We start from the raw sequence: 16,399 nt of genomic DNA on the forward strand, positions 1-16,399 counted from the left end.
GAAAATAGTCACCTATTTACTTCTGTTGAACGAATTGTTTACCTTATTCCAAGCCGGTGCTGGGCAACCATGGAAAAAAAAACAGATAAATCTCTCACGGGCTTTTTCTTCTGGTTGCTCAAGCCGGCTGGGGAGTGCTCAGTTAGGGCATTACATTCCAGGATTTAGAAGATCCATGGGAGGTAGTAAATAATAAACATTTGTGAGCCATTTTCTATGTGCCTGAAACTTTGTAAGAATGATCTCAATTTCAATAGGTCACGTAAGGGGAGAGCGCTTGTCTCAGAGGAAACGGGGAGGGGAGGAGAATAAAAACGATGGCTGGGAAAGTAGCCAAGGGGCAGGATGCAGTGGTCCAAAATGCCAGCTAGGGAGCTTAGGTCTTACTCACGTTGCAGGATGGATTAGAGGCAGAGCCAGCAGACAGGGAGATCCATTTGGAGGCCAGGGCAGGCTAGGGTTGCAGAGGACCGCTTTGAGGTTTTTCGTTCCCCTCCCACTCCAACCCACCTCCTGGGCTAAGACTGGCTGCAAACATGGATCCTTGACTTAGCTAGGTTCCCTGGCCCCTCTGAAAAGAAGGTTCAAGGCCAGAGTGTAAGCAGTTTATTATGCAAACTGCTGTTTTCCCTGTTCCCCCCTCGAGCACCAGCTGGCATTTCACAGGCATTAGTTCATTTTCTGTGCTTACTTGCCACTTATAATTGCACCCATTGCTGCCCAAGGTCTCAGTCCTCAAGGCCTGTATGTACTGTGTGCACTTTTTATGCGTTTTGAAAGAGCTGTCCTTGCCCCTTCTCTCTGAGGCAAGAGAAAGTATCTATTCCCATCATGGCCCTCATTCAAGCCTCCCAGCTACCAAGGCTGAGGTTTGCAGCAACAGCCTAAGACACCAGCTGGAAGGCTGGGCACTAAGCACGGCGACACAAAGGGTGAAGAGCGTGTCTTCTTTGTAAGGTACAAGTACTCGAGCTGTTCCCTGGCTGTGTCCCTGGCAGGAGGAAGCAGGAAGATGTGTTCACAGGAGTGTGCAGTATGCCTTCCCCTGATGCATACACCCAGCAGGCCTGAGCAGAGAGCACTTGGTCCGGACGTGACATCGGTGGCAGGTGTGTGTGTGTGTGTGTGGTGTAGAGGCGGGCTGGTTGAGGAGGAGAAAGCGGCTCTCGGGAGGGGGCTGAGGACTCCAGCTGGAACCCTCCAAAGTCTCCCGGGCACAATGCAGTGAAGGCGTGTCAAGGTGCAAGTTCCCTTTGGCAGGAAACCAGGAACAGAGGAAGAGCTGTTGGTAGGAACCGCAGTTTGTACATGAAAGAGTATTTATTGAAAACATGGTTACTAACAGGAAGCTCCTGGCTGCTCGCAGGCTGTACAGTCTTGGCTCACAACTGGAAGTGTTACTATTTTTTTTTATTTCCCCTCAAACATTCCATCTAGGATAGGTAGAGCTTATATATAAATATATATACACGTCTGTATAAGTATGGCCTATAGTAAAGAAAATATATAGTACACTCTTCATTGGGTAGGACCTACCATGCCGGGCTACCAATACTGAATGCCAGGTTGACGGACGTCCGAGGAGAGAGGCTGTGCGTGTGGTTTACAAGTGCAGCAGCACCAGGGATGCCCCGTTGGCACAGCTGTGGCCTTGGCCAGCGCCCTAAAATCATGGCCCAAGGGAGGAACCACAGCACTGGGATGGGGAGGGCGGGAAGGCAAACCTCCTGAGGTCTGGAAGGCCAGAGGAAAGCCACCCGGAGGGGGACACACTTCAGGCTCAGTGGGAGATCTCTCCCCGAGGAAGGGAAGATGGAAGTGTGGGGGAGGGGAGGGGCATTGAGTGACCTCACCAGCCTAGGCCCAGGCTCATGTGGGCTCTCCCACAGACTTCCTTGAGACTAAGAGAGTGGGACTCAGCCCTCCTGACTCTGACTTGCCAAGATGACAGACTGGGAGCTTGTAGGTAGAAATCACCATCTGCCCAGACAACTGCGTGGGCGAGAGGTCTGGTGGCTCTGAAGGCCAGAGCTTTAGCGACGCACCTCAGCCTCAGCAGCAGCAGCAGCAGCAGCCTGTGGGCCCTGTGTGATGCCGGAGTGAGCCCTCGCAAAGACGACGCAAGCAAGGGCAAGGCCTCTGCTTAGGTCCGACACAGGCACGGGCCAGCCAAAGGCAACCTCTCCAAGGCTCCCAGCACGCCCAGCACGTCGGTCCTCTGCAGGCAGTTCTTGCCCACACGGGGAGACAGCTGACCACTGGAGAGCAGGCTCAGGAAGAAAAGGTGAGTGGCTTTTGTTAAATCCACCTCAAGAAGCAGTTTCTCGGCCTGAGGAGCAAGGGCATCTGCTGCTCATTCCTCATGGCCCAGACCCAGGCTCCACGGTGATGGGGAAGCCAGAGCAGCTGCCTTCATGACTCATAGGAGACAGGGACCCGGAGGAAGCTCTTGGTGGTCTGAGGTGGGTTCGAGGAATGGTTGGCATTTACTGGCCACCACGGTCACTACAGATTCTGTACAAGCAAAGGACAAGGCACCAGACCGTGAATGTTTCTTCTGGGCCCCAAGTCCCTTCCTGGGCACCGTCACCTGGGCTCCAGGCTCAGCTGTAGTGATAGACGAAGTCGTAGCTGCTCGGCTCCTTGGGCACCGGTGGGGGTGCTTCGGGAATCTGGATGTTCTCCAGGTCCAGGAGTCGCAGCTTCATCTCCATGCTCAGCAGGGTGTCCAGGTCACTCTTAGTCAGATCGCTGGACATGTCCTTCCCCAGAAGGGCGCTGAGGCCATCAATCCAGATGCAGTACTAGGGACAGCAAGTTGCAAAGCATCACATGGCAGCCCCTAGTCAGCAGGAGGGCCTGCGAGGCCCCCTTTCTAGGGACCCCCACCGATCTCTTCTGGCACTGCTTGGAGACACGATTCTGATTTGGGGTAACAAGGAGAAGCTGGGGGCTGGTCACTCCCTTTCTCAAAAGACCTTTTGGTTTTTATGATGGATTGACATTTAAGCTCCCAAAGATATTATAAAGCATAATTTTTAAAAGTGCAATTAAAGAATATAGCACAGAAGACCTGAGCACCCAGGCATCAGGTTCCTGAAACTGCCCCTGAAACTGGTAATAGGGGAAGGGAGAATATGTAGTAGGCGAGAAAGCAGGACATGAAAGGAACCACGGGGGACCTCACAAAGCACACGAAAGAACACCCAGTCAATAAATGTGGAAACTAAGTACCAGAGAAACGAAACCTGAGGGTCTCAGGAGAGCAGGGAGTAACAGGGACTTCTCAGCCCACCCCTCCCTAACCTGCTCCAGCTTTTCCCGGTGCCTTTTCTCACCTGTCTCCCCACCTGCTAGTGCTTCACTCCCCTCCCCCCTGCCCAATAACAAACCCCCCCCCCCAACTGGCAGCTCAGGCCCAGCCTAAGTGTCTCTTCCTCCAGAAGCCCCGCCTCTTGTTTCCTCTGAAGGCTCTCAGAGCTCCCCAGACATGTATGGTTTCAACCGCAGTGAGTCAGGCAACATCTCTGGTCTTCTGTGCTGCCAAAGAAACTGTAGGCCTGTGTCAACAGCAGGACAGAGCCATCTGGCTTCAAAGCCCAGGCCAGATCTACCCCATTCAGCAGGAGCCCTGAGGTGGGGGATCTGTCAGGTTTGCTGGGGTAGGTGGCCACACAGAAACGGAAAAGAGGAAAATTTTCCTACTCTCAGGCAAACAGGTTATTCCTAGCTGGCCCATCTTTCTAAGACCCCCTATAGCTACTGCTGAAGGGTGACCTGAAGGGCCTGGCTCTGGGGAAAAGGACCCCCTGCTGGCACATTCTCAGTGCCCAACATCCTTAGGGCAGCCTGCAGCTTCCTGCTGTTAGGGACCGGGCATTCCTGTTCTGCCCAGGCCTCGCCTCCTGCTGAGGAACCGCAGGGGGCTGGGTTGTGCAAGGCAGCACCCCACCGCTCACCTCGTACTTATTAGGTGCGATGAAGTTTAGGGTCTCGTCAGGGTCGTACAGGATGGAGAAGGCCAGTTCCAACACCTCCTGCAGGAGAGAGGTTTCAGTGGGTTGGAGCGATGGCCCGGCTCGGGCTTCGCACACCGAGATCTCGGCCAGAGTCCGAGGAACTTGGCACCACTGCCGAATGTGCTGGTTCAGATGGGACGCTGTCAGAGCCCCGGGGCATGCGCACAAGAGGGGCTGGAGATGAGGCCCAGTGGTGCCTGACCAACCTTACCTCGCCCACCCCCAACCCAAGTCAGGTCTAAGATATGGTGAGCAAGATCTGAGAAAAGGCATTCCTCAGTACTCAACAGCTCCTGAACATCAGAGTCCGTGTACTACCTTAGATAAGTATGTCAGTAAGTAAACTGGAAGGTCTTAACAGTTTAAAGCCGATGAAAGCAAACTGTGGCCAAAGATGGGAACATTTGGTTACTGACAACATAACTGTCATGGGCTGAAACTGGTAGGATTTGCTTGTTACATCCCGAGCCCATAATACTACTAAAAGACAAAACAAAACACGTCCACCAAGTGGGTCACTGTTGGATAATGCCAGGGAACTAACTCTTTGTTTTTAAAGAAGGTGCAGAACAGTAAAGAATCCAGCATTTATCCTCCTTTCTTACATAAACTGCACCACTGGGAAGCTAACAACAGGTGACCGCAGGTCTCTCTTTAGAGAAGCAGTTCAGCTAACAAATGCAAAGGCGTCAGAACGGAACTAGTCAGCAAGCCGGAGTTTGCTAACAGCACGAGGGGCTGAGCAGCCAGCGCACTGACCTCACAGATGACCACACCTACGTGTCTCTTGATAGAACGTAACACCATCTAGGAAGGAGTCTTAACAAAATAGCTGGGTCAAACCTGAAGTGGATCAGCCCCCAGATCTCTCTACCAGTGACAGACCTGGTGGGACAGGGGGACAGTCCAACTGCACCTCGGGAAGGCAGTTGGCACGTTTCAGACCCTGAGAAACTACCGAACAAGCAACCTGGTTTCTTCAACTAATAAACTGCAAAGAGAAAAGAAAAGATGAAGACGATGGATGGGAACCTTATGAACTAAGAATCTTAGAAGACTAATCAGAGAGTGCAGCCCTCATTTAGATTCTGACTTCGCAAACACAATGGCAACAAGCATATGTGTATCCATGTGTATAGACATATAAACGCGCATATTTATAGAGAAGTTATGTTATTTATATGATAATGGGTGGAAATTCAAACATCAGTGGAATATTGGACACTAAACCTCTCATTTCTTTTTAGGTGTGATTATGTTGAAGGAGTCCTTTTAACCCAGGGATACAGTCTAAATATTTACAGATGGACTGGTGTAACCGCTGAGGCTTTCTGCAAAGTGCTAAGGGAGAGGGCAGATGCGCAGCATTCGCCGTGGCCGTGGAGGCTGCGTGACGCGTGCATGGGAGTTCTGTCTGCCGCTGTGTGCGTTCAGAACTGTTCGTAGTGAAGCGTTCAGGGGCAGTTCAGGGGGAGACCGGGCACCTAAAGCCACCACCGCCGCCGGCTGCACCCGGGAATCACCGCAGCGGCGACGCAGACCCAGGCCTGCTTCTTTCTCCACTCACCTTGTTCTGTTTCAGAGCGCTCTTCTCCTTCATGTGGGGGCAATCTTTCCCAGTGACAATGGCCTTAATGTCTGCAACAGGAACTGTTAAATGGAGGGCATTAGTCTCCAGACGCTTCACGCTACAGGTTGGTTCTTGGTCGGGTCTAGAAGGGAAGCCCTTGCCTCTCGACGCAGAGGGCTGTACCGGCTCAGGGAGAGTGGCCTTCTATTGCTCCCTCCTCCACGGTCACTTCCCGTGGGCCATGGCCTGCTGGGCTGTGTTGAACCTGACTGGAGGTCAGTTCAGGGCTTTTGGATTGTCTCCCCAAGGCGTGGGGCCTCCGACACCGCCTCGCTCTCATGTCACCGTAGTGACAACGATGATGCCACCAAAGCAAACAGCGTGGTGACAGCTAACGGTTTTGCTTGTTACCTACTCACTACTGGGTCTAAGCGCTTGCCCACACTACTCCTTCACGCCTCTTCTGAGGGCGGCATGGCTGTCATATTGAGAGAAGACACCAAGGCAGGAGGGAGAAGGAACTTGCAATCAACTAGAATTAATTAAATTAGTAGCAGAGCCAGGGTGTGAATAACCTCCACCTCTCAACTTGGTTTTGTGTCGCCCTCTGCAGAGTCGGCACCCACCGCCTCTGCGGTCTCACCGGTTGCCCAGACAGCCCTGGGAGGTGGGCCGCAGAGAGTGACCCCTGCCAGCGAGGAAATGGGTCCGGGGAGCGAACTGGCCCTAGACCAGGTCATCGGCTTGAAACAGCCAGGACTGGAGCCACCCTGACACCGAGTCCCGCTACCAGGACCCAGCAGCAGAGACCTGGACCTACTTTTCTCCTGCAGGGACTCAAACGTCACCTCCCCCTGTGGGTTGTCATCCAGATCTCCATAGTGCAGGACCTTGTGGTTCAGCGCCAGGCGGCAGTACCAGAAGCGCTCTGGAACACAAGGGACGCACGGCAGGTGAGTGAGGACGGTTCTGGGGGAGGCCGGGGCACCCAAAGGGCGAAGGTGCCCTGTTCCCTGCCTGCTTCCCGCAGGGTCCACCCTGGCCGGCGACTCTGGGCAGCAAGGACTAGCCCAAGGCCCCAGGCCCCCTCACCTTGCCTTCGGCGGTTCCCAATCTTTCGGAAGCTGCTGCCCTCACAGAGCCGGTTCAGACGCTGCTGCTTGATCAGCTCAAGGATCTCGGGCTGGATCTTCTCCCTCAGCTCCCTGGGGTGGGGGGAGGGCGGGGAGGGCATAGGGGAGACACGCACCAAAGTGAGGAGAAGGCCCCGGAGAAGATTCCGAAGGCAGGCAGGCCTGGGGCTGCCTCCCTGGGAGCCTGCCCTGGGACGGCACTCACACAATCGGCGGGGACTGGAAGTCGTCCTGACTCATCCTCTCGGACTGGCGCAGCCTCAGGATCTCCGAGTAGCTCAGGCTACGCAGTTTGCTCTTGAACTGATCCAGAGAGTTGGGCTTGGAGGGCAGCGCGCGCGTGATCTGCTCTCGGACCACCTGCATGACCTGAGGCGGAGGAAGGAGGCGCCCCTCGCTCACGCTCTGACACGGGTGGGCTGCCTAGGGGGCACCAGGGCTCTGCCCTAGCCCTCCGCCTCGAGCACAGCGGGCGGGCACTACAGACCTGCGCTGGGGGCACAGGGCACCCCGTGCTAGGGCACACCTCCTCAGACGGTTATTGGGGACAAGTGCCTGGTGGTGCAAATGCTTTATTTCTCACAAATTTCAATTAGCCAAGGGTGTGGAATGAGCAAAGGCATCTAGAGTCAGAGAGAAACAGGTTCCGATCCTGACTGTCCCTCCATTTGTTCCTTGAACAAGTCACTTAATATCCTCAGGCTTCCGCCTCCTCTTTAAAGGGAGAGAGACACGTGCTGTTGGAAGGATGAGGAGACCTCTGTGGAGGCCTGGTGCCTGGCACACTGCAGTGTGTCCATAAAATGTGTCACTTCCCCTAAAACAGGGGAAAAGATGGCCATCACACTGCGCATCCGGCCAGCGCTCCACCAGAGAAGGAAAAATCTACAGAAAAAAAGGACTACAGTGAAACACAAAACGACCATCACTGGGTGGTGGGATTATGGAAAACCTCTTCTTTACACTTTCAATGAGAGGAGCAGGCTCCAAACACTCGAGTCTGTCCTTCCCTTAAGGAAGACAGGAGGGGCAAGACACCTGCTCAAGGGGACAGAGGAAGCACAGCCAGAGGGGACCAAGGCTCCACTGCCTCAGCGCTTATGACTCAGCACTGCAGACCACGCTGGTTTCCCAGCTCGGGGACTTCCCTCGCTCTGGCCAGCTGTCCCTGACTGTCATGTGATGGTCCCAGCCCACGGACCTCAGAGCCCTGCGACACTGACCTTGTTGAAGTCTTCGGCCGTTGCCCTCATCTCCTTCCAGGTCTTGTTCAGTAGCTGGATGCAGATTCCAAAGAGTTCTTCAAAGGCTCGGTCATGGGTGAAGAACATCGGGTGGTAATCGTTGCGCCCCTCATTTGCTGCAGAAGAAAAGGGGTGGGGCAAGGGTGAGCTGGGAGCTCATGCCCAGGACCCTGGGATGCTCTGCACCAAGTCCCGAGGAACAAAACCAGAGCGAGGTCCAGGCCTAATGAGGAGTGTGGGTTGGGCCGTTCTCCACTTCTGGAGCCTTATTCTCCAGGGCACTTTCTCTCCGTCCACCTCTACCCTGTGACAGAGTCGGCTAGTCCTTACACACGAGAGTGAGGGGACAGTGGTGTAGCTCCTGAACACGTTCAAATCAGCAGCTGGAGCAAAGCCGGAGCCAAGGTTCCCGTCAACAAGGATAAAGTGGATTACAGCTCCCTCAGTGACTGAGGATGCCCGGCCCCACCGACCCCTAACTTCATGACATCGGGCCTCCCCCAGCTCCTGACTGGCTGGGGGAGCGGGGCTGCTGCAAGGACTTACGTAGTTCCCCAACCTGCAGGATTTCGCAGAGCATCTTGGTGAGCTCGATGGCACTGCGGCCAAAGGGGCATTCGTGTTTGTCTTCGCGACTACTGTTCTCCAGGACAATCTGTGGGGGACAGAGGGGAGGGGGGTGAGGGAGGAGAAGGGAGGGGGGTGAGGGAGGAGGGGGAGGGGGTGAGGGAGGAGAGGGAAGGGGGGTGAGGGAGGAGAGGGGAGGGGGTGAGGGAGGAGAGGGGGGAGGGGGGAGGGAGGAGAGGGGAGGGGGTGAGGGAGGAGGGGGAAGGGGGTGAGGGAGGAGAGGGGAGGGGGTGAGGGAGGAGGGGGAGGGGGGTGAGGGAGGAGAGGGGAGGGGGCGAGGGAGGAGAGGGAAGGGGGGTGAGGGAGAGTCCGGACAGGTGGCGCCAGGACTGAGAAAGCAGGCCCCCAGCCTTTACCCGGATGTAGGTGTCCTGATGGACTTTGGCCAAGTACAGCATGTTGTCCAGGGCCAGCATTCCAGGAGGAGTCTGCGTGAAGTCCATTGCCGGGTTGATATGGTTCTGGAAAAACAGAGACCCAACCGGAGAATCGGGAGTGTCCCCTCGGTGTCACTGAGGGGAAGCCCTGTCGCCCCTCCTCCGAGGGCCCCTAGCACTGCAGACCTACCTGTCCAGCCCTTTCACACACCATCTCTACCTGGAAGCTGCGCCCTGACGGCCGGGCTGGGGCTCACTCCCCTTGTATGCCCAGCACATGGCAGGCTGCTGGGTGCTGAGTAGGTGCCCATTAGTATTCAACCGAATTACCTCCACCCTCAGGCTGTATCCTATCACAAAGTATCCACACCATTCGCTGCTGTGGAGAGAGGTGCCCTAGGTCCCCTCTCCGTCCCTTTGGCTGTGCTCCTGGGCCTGCCTGCAGATGCTTTTGTTTCACAGGCCCGATGTGGACATGAACTTGGGAATCTGCCATCTCAGAGGCAAACCAAGCGTCAAGGCCCTCCAGCTTCTTAGTGCCATCTATTCCAGGGCCACCAATGTGAAGGCGGGGTGCCCTGGGCTCTGGCTTCCTGCCAGGGAGAAGGCCTGCGAGGTCCCTGCTTTGGGAAACTCACAGTGAACCCCAGCATTTTGTAGTCCTTTGTATACATGGCTTTGCGCTTCTCGGTCCCGCTCCCGGGGACAGTGCTGGAGTCGGACTCTGCATCAAACGCAATCCTCCTCAGTTCGAATATAATGTCCCTCTGAGCCTGAGAGGTGGAACAGACAGTCAGAGGTGAGTCCATTAACCAAGGGGAGCAAGGAAAAGGAGGAGGGGGCTGGGCTTGCACGGAGCTCCGGCCCCAATGGACCTCTGAAGAGGCATCACCTCTGCCTTAGCAGGGCCGGGATGGGCTCGGCCCCGGGTGTACCAGCGGGAAGAGGTCTCGGTGAGGCCACAGCTAGGTTTCTCGGAGCAGGGGCACCGGTTTCTGCACAGAGCAGGCGCTCAGCACACAGACTGAGGCTGGAATGCACCACGTCCAGCAGCATACAGTTTAAGCCAGGAAAGCTCTGCCCCACCTGGCACCTACCTGGTCATTGGGGTCCATCTTGGTCATCATCCTTTCTTCTAGGAGGTTAAAGGTCAGGACTTGCAGGACATACAGCTGATGGGCCATCTCAGTTTTGATTGGGCGGTTCCCTCGGATCACGTGCTAGAAAAAGCAAAGGCAGAGAGCAGGGGACTGAACTGATCTCTCACCAAAGAGTCACGTTTGTGCCAGTGAGAAAGCAAGTGCGCTGGGCAGGGAACAGGGCTTTCCTCCCACACTCGGGGACTTCCTGCTCTAGGAGGGGGCGGAGCAGAAATGGGCCACATCCGGGCAGAGGTGACTCACTACAGGCCCGCAGGGCACTGTCCTCTTCTCTGCACTCCGCTGGGCAGGGGAAGTGGACTGATGGATGGAGGCTACACCCGGCCACCCCAAAGAGGAGGGAGGCTACCCCGTGAGATTATGACATTGGAGATCAGTGGCTGGAGCTACTCCAATCAGGTAAGATACTGAGGACTGCAATCGTAAGTAATCACTACCCTCGATTCGGACCAGTCACACCTCAAGTGTTCCACAGCACCATGTGGCTGGTGGCTACCGAACTGGACCCTGAAGGGCTGGAGACTGATCACGCGATCCAAGACAACAGCTAGTGTGACAGAGAAAGGTGCGCTTGCACACTTGGGCGGTATCGTTCTTCCGTTTTCCCTGAGACAGACGACATGTTTTAGACAGCCTCGCCAAGAACAGAGGCTTTAGAAAGGTCATGTTCTTTAAATGACAGAGACAGCTACACGCAGGGGAGTGTCAACCACTCCTCGCCCACCCCTCACTGTGCCCTCCCTCCTCTCTCTCCTACATTTGTCCCCTCCTTCTCGCATGTCAGCGTGTGTCCCTCTCCCTCCTCCAGCTCCGTCCTGCCCACTCNCAGTATCGTTCTTCCGTTTTCCCTGAGACAGACGACATGTTTTAGACAGCCTCGCCAAGAACAGAGGCTTTAGAAAGGTCATGTTCTTTAAATGACAGAGACAGCTACACGCAGGGGAGCGTCGACCACTCCTCGCCCACCCCTCACTGTGCCCTCCCTCCTCTCTCTCCTACATTTGTCCCCTCCTTCTCGCATGTCAGCGTGTGTCCCTCTCCCTCCTCCAGCTCCGTCCTGCCCACTCTCCTTCCACCTCCCCGCCCAGTCCACCACCCCCTCCCGCCCCCTGATGCCCACCCCTCTCGCATTCTCACGCTCCGTCTCTGCCCTCTCCTTCCCACTGACCGCCCTCTGTCCCCCGGGCTGATCAAAGCCGGGTGATGTCCTGTCTCAGGCAGCCCACTCTCACGCCCACGGGTCTGTGCTTTCCCGCTTGCTCCCCTGTACGACCCGCTCCCCACTCTGTCTCCCTGCCATCTCGAATCCTGTCACTCTCGTCCTTCTCTTGTCCAAATGAGACTCTGCCCAGTCTCCGCATGAACCGCCCGTGTCCTTCATGTTCTTTTCCTCAGCCTCGCGTGTCTCCGGCCTGTGCTGTCCAACGTGCCGGCCACGGGCCCGTGCGGCTCTTTGCACTTAAGTCCCTCGCAATTAATTTCAGTCAGAACTCCAGGTCCTCGGCAGCACTAGCCACATTGTAAGCTCACCAGACACATATGACAAGTGGCTGCCACCTGGTGATAGGGCAGATACGGAGCACTGTCACTATCGTAAAAAGTTCCACTCTAGACCTTCCAGCCCGAGGTCGGTATCTTTCCCAAGCTCCCTGTAACTTCAGATCAGCTCTCTCTCGGACCCGCTCTGGCTCGAGACCAAGCCCGTTGGACCTGTGCTGTCTACCCCGGTGGTCACTAGCCACGTGCGGCTGTTGAATGTTCGAAATGTAGCCAAGCTGAGATGTGCTGCAACAAATGCACACCGGACCTCAGAGCCTGTGTACAAAAAACAGACGGTGCAGTATCTCATTTACGATTTTTTTCTATCGATTATGTGTTGAAATCATAGTATTTGGGTTATGTTGAGTTAAATAAAATTTTATAATTTTTTTCTTTTATTGATTTCTTTTAATGGAGGGAGAGAGGGAGAGAAATATCAATATGAGAGAAATATCAATTGGCTGCCTCTTGCATGTGCCCTTACTGGGGATCGAACCTGTGACCTTTTGGTTTGCAGATGATGTCCAATTGACTGAGCTACCCTAGCCAAGGCTCCTGTATTCTTTTTTAATGTTGCTGCTAAGATATTTAAAATAAAGTAAGTGGTTCCTGTTATATTTTCCCTAGATGGCGCTGCTCTAGACCTTGTCTCCCCCCATTGACGCCAGAGTGCTTTCTCCTCCTGTCTCTTTCTTTCTCTAGCTCTGTGCCTCCCAAACAGTAGCTACCAGCCACATGTGGGTATTTAAATTTCAACTGAAAATTTTTTTAAAATGACAAATTAAGTTCCCTAGTCAGACTAGATGCATTTCAAGTACTCAACCACCACCCGTGGCTAGTGGCTACCATTCTGGACAGCAGTTCCAGAACTGCAGAAATTCCGACTGGACAAAGCCGTTCTGCCCTTTCTCTACAGGGCGTGCTCATGCCCCTCCCCCCAGCCCTCTCTAGTGCCCTCTGTGCCCTGCACGCCCTGTCTCTCCGGCAAGAGGGCATGAGCCCTCTTAGCCCCCCTCCTTGCTGCCCCAGACAGTCCTTCCCAGGCTCTTTTCTCCGCCACTGCCCTGCCGTCCCCCCACACCTCTTCTTCGCCCCACTCCGAGCCTCCTCCTTTCTCTGCGTCCCCTCCCTCTGCCCCCCCACTTCCTCCCTCCCTGTCTATCCCTACTCCTCCCGCCTCGCCTCTCCAGAATGCATCAAACCACTTTAAGAGGCGTTAGAGTTCATGTGATGTTGGTGTCATTCACTTTAACCCCCCTTTCTCAGACACACCACAGGGGAGAGGTAACCGGTGTAGCCCTCAGTGGCTTCAAGTTCAGCTCCAGTCGGGTGGGTGGGTTGTGGTCTCAGAGGTTTTAGGTGGCATCTTATTTGACTGTCAGATACCTCAAGGCCTGTGTTCTTTGACTCGACGCAGTTAATCGCTCCCGGACTGAAGGGAGCTGCACTAAGCAGGCTAGTGGACTATTTAAGTCCCGAGCCCTGGCACAGAACTGTCTTCTGTACTGGAATGTTAGCCTTGACACAGGTTTGTCCAGGAATGAGCTGAACTTCTAATTCCATTCAAGTAAATAATAAGCCTCAAACTTCATTAAATTTCCCAGAGGGGCACCCTCACCCCCCACGCACAGCAGTCTGGCTGCTCGGGAATGTGGACAGGATGCGGGGGAAGCCGTGTGCTCTGCCACTCGCGGGCAGAGCGCTTGAGCATTCGCTGAGGTTCCTCCTCCGGGCAGGCCATGGGGCTGTGACCAGGGAAGGCCAGCAGGCAAGGGCTGGCTCTGTGCGACGGGGCCTGACAGACTCTGCATACTCAGACCAGCGACCACGGGCCCCATACTCAGAGCTCACTGCTTGAACGGCCACCTCTGCACCTGGTTCACAAAGAACCGCCAGTGCAGCACAGCGCCGACCACGTGCCAGGTGGCCTGCCCAGCACCGAATGCGCATTAGCTCATTTAGCCGGGGTCTGGAGGAGCAACGGAAGGCCACGGAAGTTAAGTGAGCTGCGCAGGATCAAAGACTGGCTAATGGCAGAGTGGGGGTTGGTCACTCTGAAGTTCATGGACAGAATTACTAAGCTTTTCACACTTGACTCCAAATTTCTCCTGCTATTCCATGCTCTGTGGTCTCCCGGTTCTCCCTGGTTTTTGACAACTGATAAAATGGCCTCCTTTTAGCCCACATCCTGGGCTCTTTCCCAGCTCCCCCCCCAATCACGAGGAAGCAGACCTCTTTCCAGATGCCCCCACTCCTCACCACCCCTGCTCCGCGTTCCTCCCTCGCACACCCCTAGGAAACATGCAGACCCCGGGGCAGTAGCGTCCTGCAATGCAAGTCTGGTTGTGTCACGACCCCGATGAAACGCCCTCACCTGCCCTGGGAAGACGAAGATCCTCCTTGATCAGGTCTTCGCCTCCTCTGCGGTCCTACCAGAAACGCCCTTGCTCCACCCTCTACCCGCACATTCCCTCTTGGTTCCGGCCCTGCCTTCCTGAAACCCTTTTCTTCTTGGTCTGTGTCCTCGTCCTCAGCCCCCGCCAAAGCTATTCCTCTAAAGGTGTCCTGACACCCCTGTTCAACAGAGGGCCCCCTGCCCCCCTCTGAAGTCTCCCGAGCCTCTGCAGAACCTGGCCACGGGGTGCCCCGGCCACTTGTCTTCCTACTGGACAGGGAGGCCTCCGGGAGCAAACACGCCCCTCCGCACCCCTGCCAGCCCTTCCGCACCCCTGCCAGCGCCCCACGTAGCCCGGGTTTGCAGCCAGTGTTTGTTCGGTGACCCGCTCTCCTTCTGTGTGCCCATTTTAACACGTCCCCCAGACAAAAGTTTTGGGTTTGCAGGACAGCAAGCAACTCCTGGGGGGCCACTCGGCCTCCTGGAGAAAGCTCCACAGACTTATTGAGGATTAAAAAAAAAAAGCTTTTCACTTTAAGAAGTGTTTAGTGCCTATTGGTAAGGTCCCTCTGAGTGTCCTCCCTGCGGAACAGTGACTTCAGTAATAACAATATGACTATGTAATAGTAGTAACTCTTATAGTCACAAAACAAATACAGCTCGTTCCGGGAACTTACATTTAGGATTATGGACCGGAGGTGCTTCTGCGCGAACGCATTGGCCATGTCCTATTGAGAAAAATAAGCAAACGTAAGGCAAGGTGGCGGGCACGCAGCTGTGACGACTATGAAGAGGAAGGCGACGTTGTAGCTCAGGGGCTTTTTCTTTTACATTTTACTCCTTTCAAACAAAAGCAGACATATAGAAAAAAAATCCATGAACTATCAAGGGGATTTTATAATCTAACAAACTCCCCTGCACTTTTCTTTGTGAGTGTAAATTCACTCAGATAGGGCTTCCCTTCCCAGTGGCACAATCGACCACACTGTCTTTGGAGAGGGATGGAGACTGCGGCTAGACCAGGACGAGACACAGTGGCACAAGGACACCGGGCGACGGACAACACACACACGGAGCACAGAGCAGCATGACGGCCCCAGCCGCACCCACTGGTCACTGTTCCAGGCAGACACCCACGGCCCAGGCTGGAAGGGGCTCCAGGGCTTGGCTCCCCCACCCGCCCCCCTCCATCCCCCACCCCACCCCAGCGCCTCACCAGCAGAGGGAGCTGGGCCAGGCCGCTCTGCCCAGTGAGCAGTTCCCAGCTCATTTCTGACTGTCCTAGAGAACCTGCTGGGTGCTTCGGGTCATTTTTCATAACATTTAAAATTGTATCTGGTTCCGATTTTAACAGGAACACTTTATTTATTTAACACACTCAGGAAAGTTTCCAACTTAAGTGAATCTTCCAGGGGACGAAGCTTTAAGGGCCCTCTCAGAACCATTACTTGGACCTTCTTATGCAAATCTCCTAAAAATACGTTATATACACATCTTTATTTCGGAAGAGATGGCAGTGATCGCCACTCAGTTGCCACCCAGGACTTGGCTTCATCCAAACGGCCATCGCTGATTCTTCCGGTTTGTGACACCGACACCTGCGGGAGCTGCTGAACCGTGCAGCCCTCGTCCCTCGACAACTGCTCCCAGGTCACCATGCTTTTAATTTTCCCGACAGCTTCTCATAATTCTTCGGACTCTGCCTTCCAATGTCAGCCATCACTTCTTATAATGTTAATTAGTATGACTTCACTTTCGACACCGCTGCCTTCATTTAATTTCCCGAGGACTCCAAGTCCATCGGCCTGAGGCAGCGGCCACACGTCTCTCCCTCGTGCGCTCTCTCCTGTGGTCTGGATTTCTGGCCACACTCCAAATGGCCGATGCTGCCAGGAACACTGAGTTTTATTCTCTCTGCCCTGAGCACACACCAACTGGAGGGGGAGGAGGGTGGCCTAGAAACTCCTTTGGTAGCTACAGGAGGTCAGCTTGAGATTAAACCTTGCTGTGGACCACTGACCAAGTGGCTAACACCGTAGTCTACGGCTAGAATATACAGGCCTCAGACCAAAGGCTTCTCTGTGGGGTTGACGGGGCGGGGGGTAGCGCTCATCTTCTTTCAGATCCCCGCAGGGCTGGCCTCTCTCTAAACTCCCTCACAGGAAATGAGCATCCAACTTCCCTCTTGTCAACTGTCTACACCTTTTCAAATCCCCATGGTCCAGTCCATGTCCAAAAAGGCATGGCTTTACCTTTACGCTTCGCTGTTACCAGGTTGGGAGGTGATCCATCATGGCATCACTTAGATGAAAGCCACAGGCTGTTTCTGAATCTG

The 16,399-nt window shown here is 54.8% G+C and overlaps 1 protein-coding gene across 2 annotated transcripts in view; it reads right to left on the minus strand.

The window, feature by feature from the left end:
* Positions 1-1,296: 1,296 nt before the first annotated feature.
* ELMO2 (engulfment and cell motility 2) overlaps positions 1,297-16,399 on the minus strand; it is a 35,405-nt gene continuing 20,302 nt past the window's right edge. For both annotated transcript variants that reach the window (XM_037044200.1, XM_037044199.1), the window contains 12 exons: positions 14,742-14,792; positions 10,068-10,190; positions 9,609-9,743; positions 8,950-9,054; positions 8,513-8,621; positions 7,946-8,082; positions 6,928-7,091; positions 6,682-6,794; positions 6,410-6,517; positions 5,587-5,669; positions 3,960-4,037; positions 1,297-2,804 (listed from right to left, as the gene is read on the minus strand). In XM_037044200.1, the coding sequence (XP_036900095.1) occupies positions 2,604-2,804; positions 3,960-4,037; positions 5,587-5,669; positions 6,410-6,517; positions 6,682-6,794; positions 6,928-7,091; positions 7,946-8,082; positions 8,513-8,621; positions 8,950-9,054; positions 9,609-9,743; positions 10,068-10,190; positions 14,742-14,792 (1,407 nt within the window). In that variant the 3' untranslated portion in view covers positions 1,297-2,603. The remainder of the gene's footprint in view (positions 2,805-3,959; positions 4,038-5,586; positions 5,670-6,409; positions 6,518-6,681; positions 6,795-6,927; positions 7,092-7,945; positions 8,083-8,512; positions 8,622-8,949; positions 9,055-9,608; positions 9,744-10,067; positions 10,191-14,741; positions 14,793-16,399) is intronic.

This window comes from Sturnira hondurensis, unplaced genomic scaffold (genome assembly GCF_014824575.4).
Source record: "Sturnira hondurensis isolate 20B ecotype Veracruz unplaced genomic scaffold, ASM1482457v3 Scaffold0004136, whole genome shotgun sequence".
NCBI classification, from domain to species: domain Eukaryota; kingdom Metazoa; phylum Chordata; class Mammalia; order Chiroptera; family Phyllostomidae; genus Sturnira; species Sturnira hondurensis.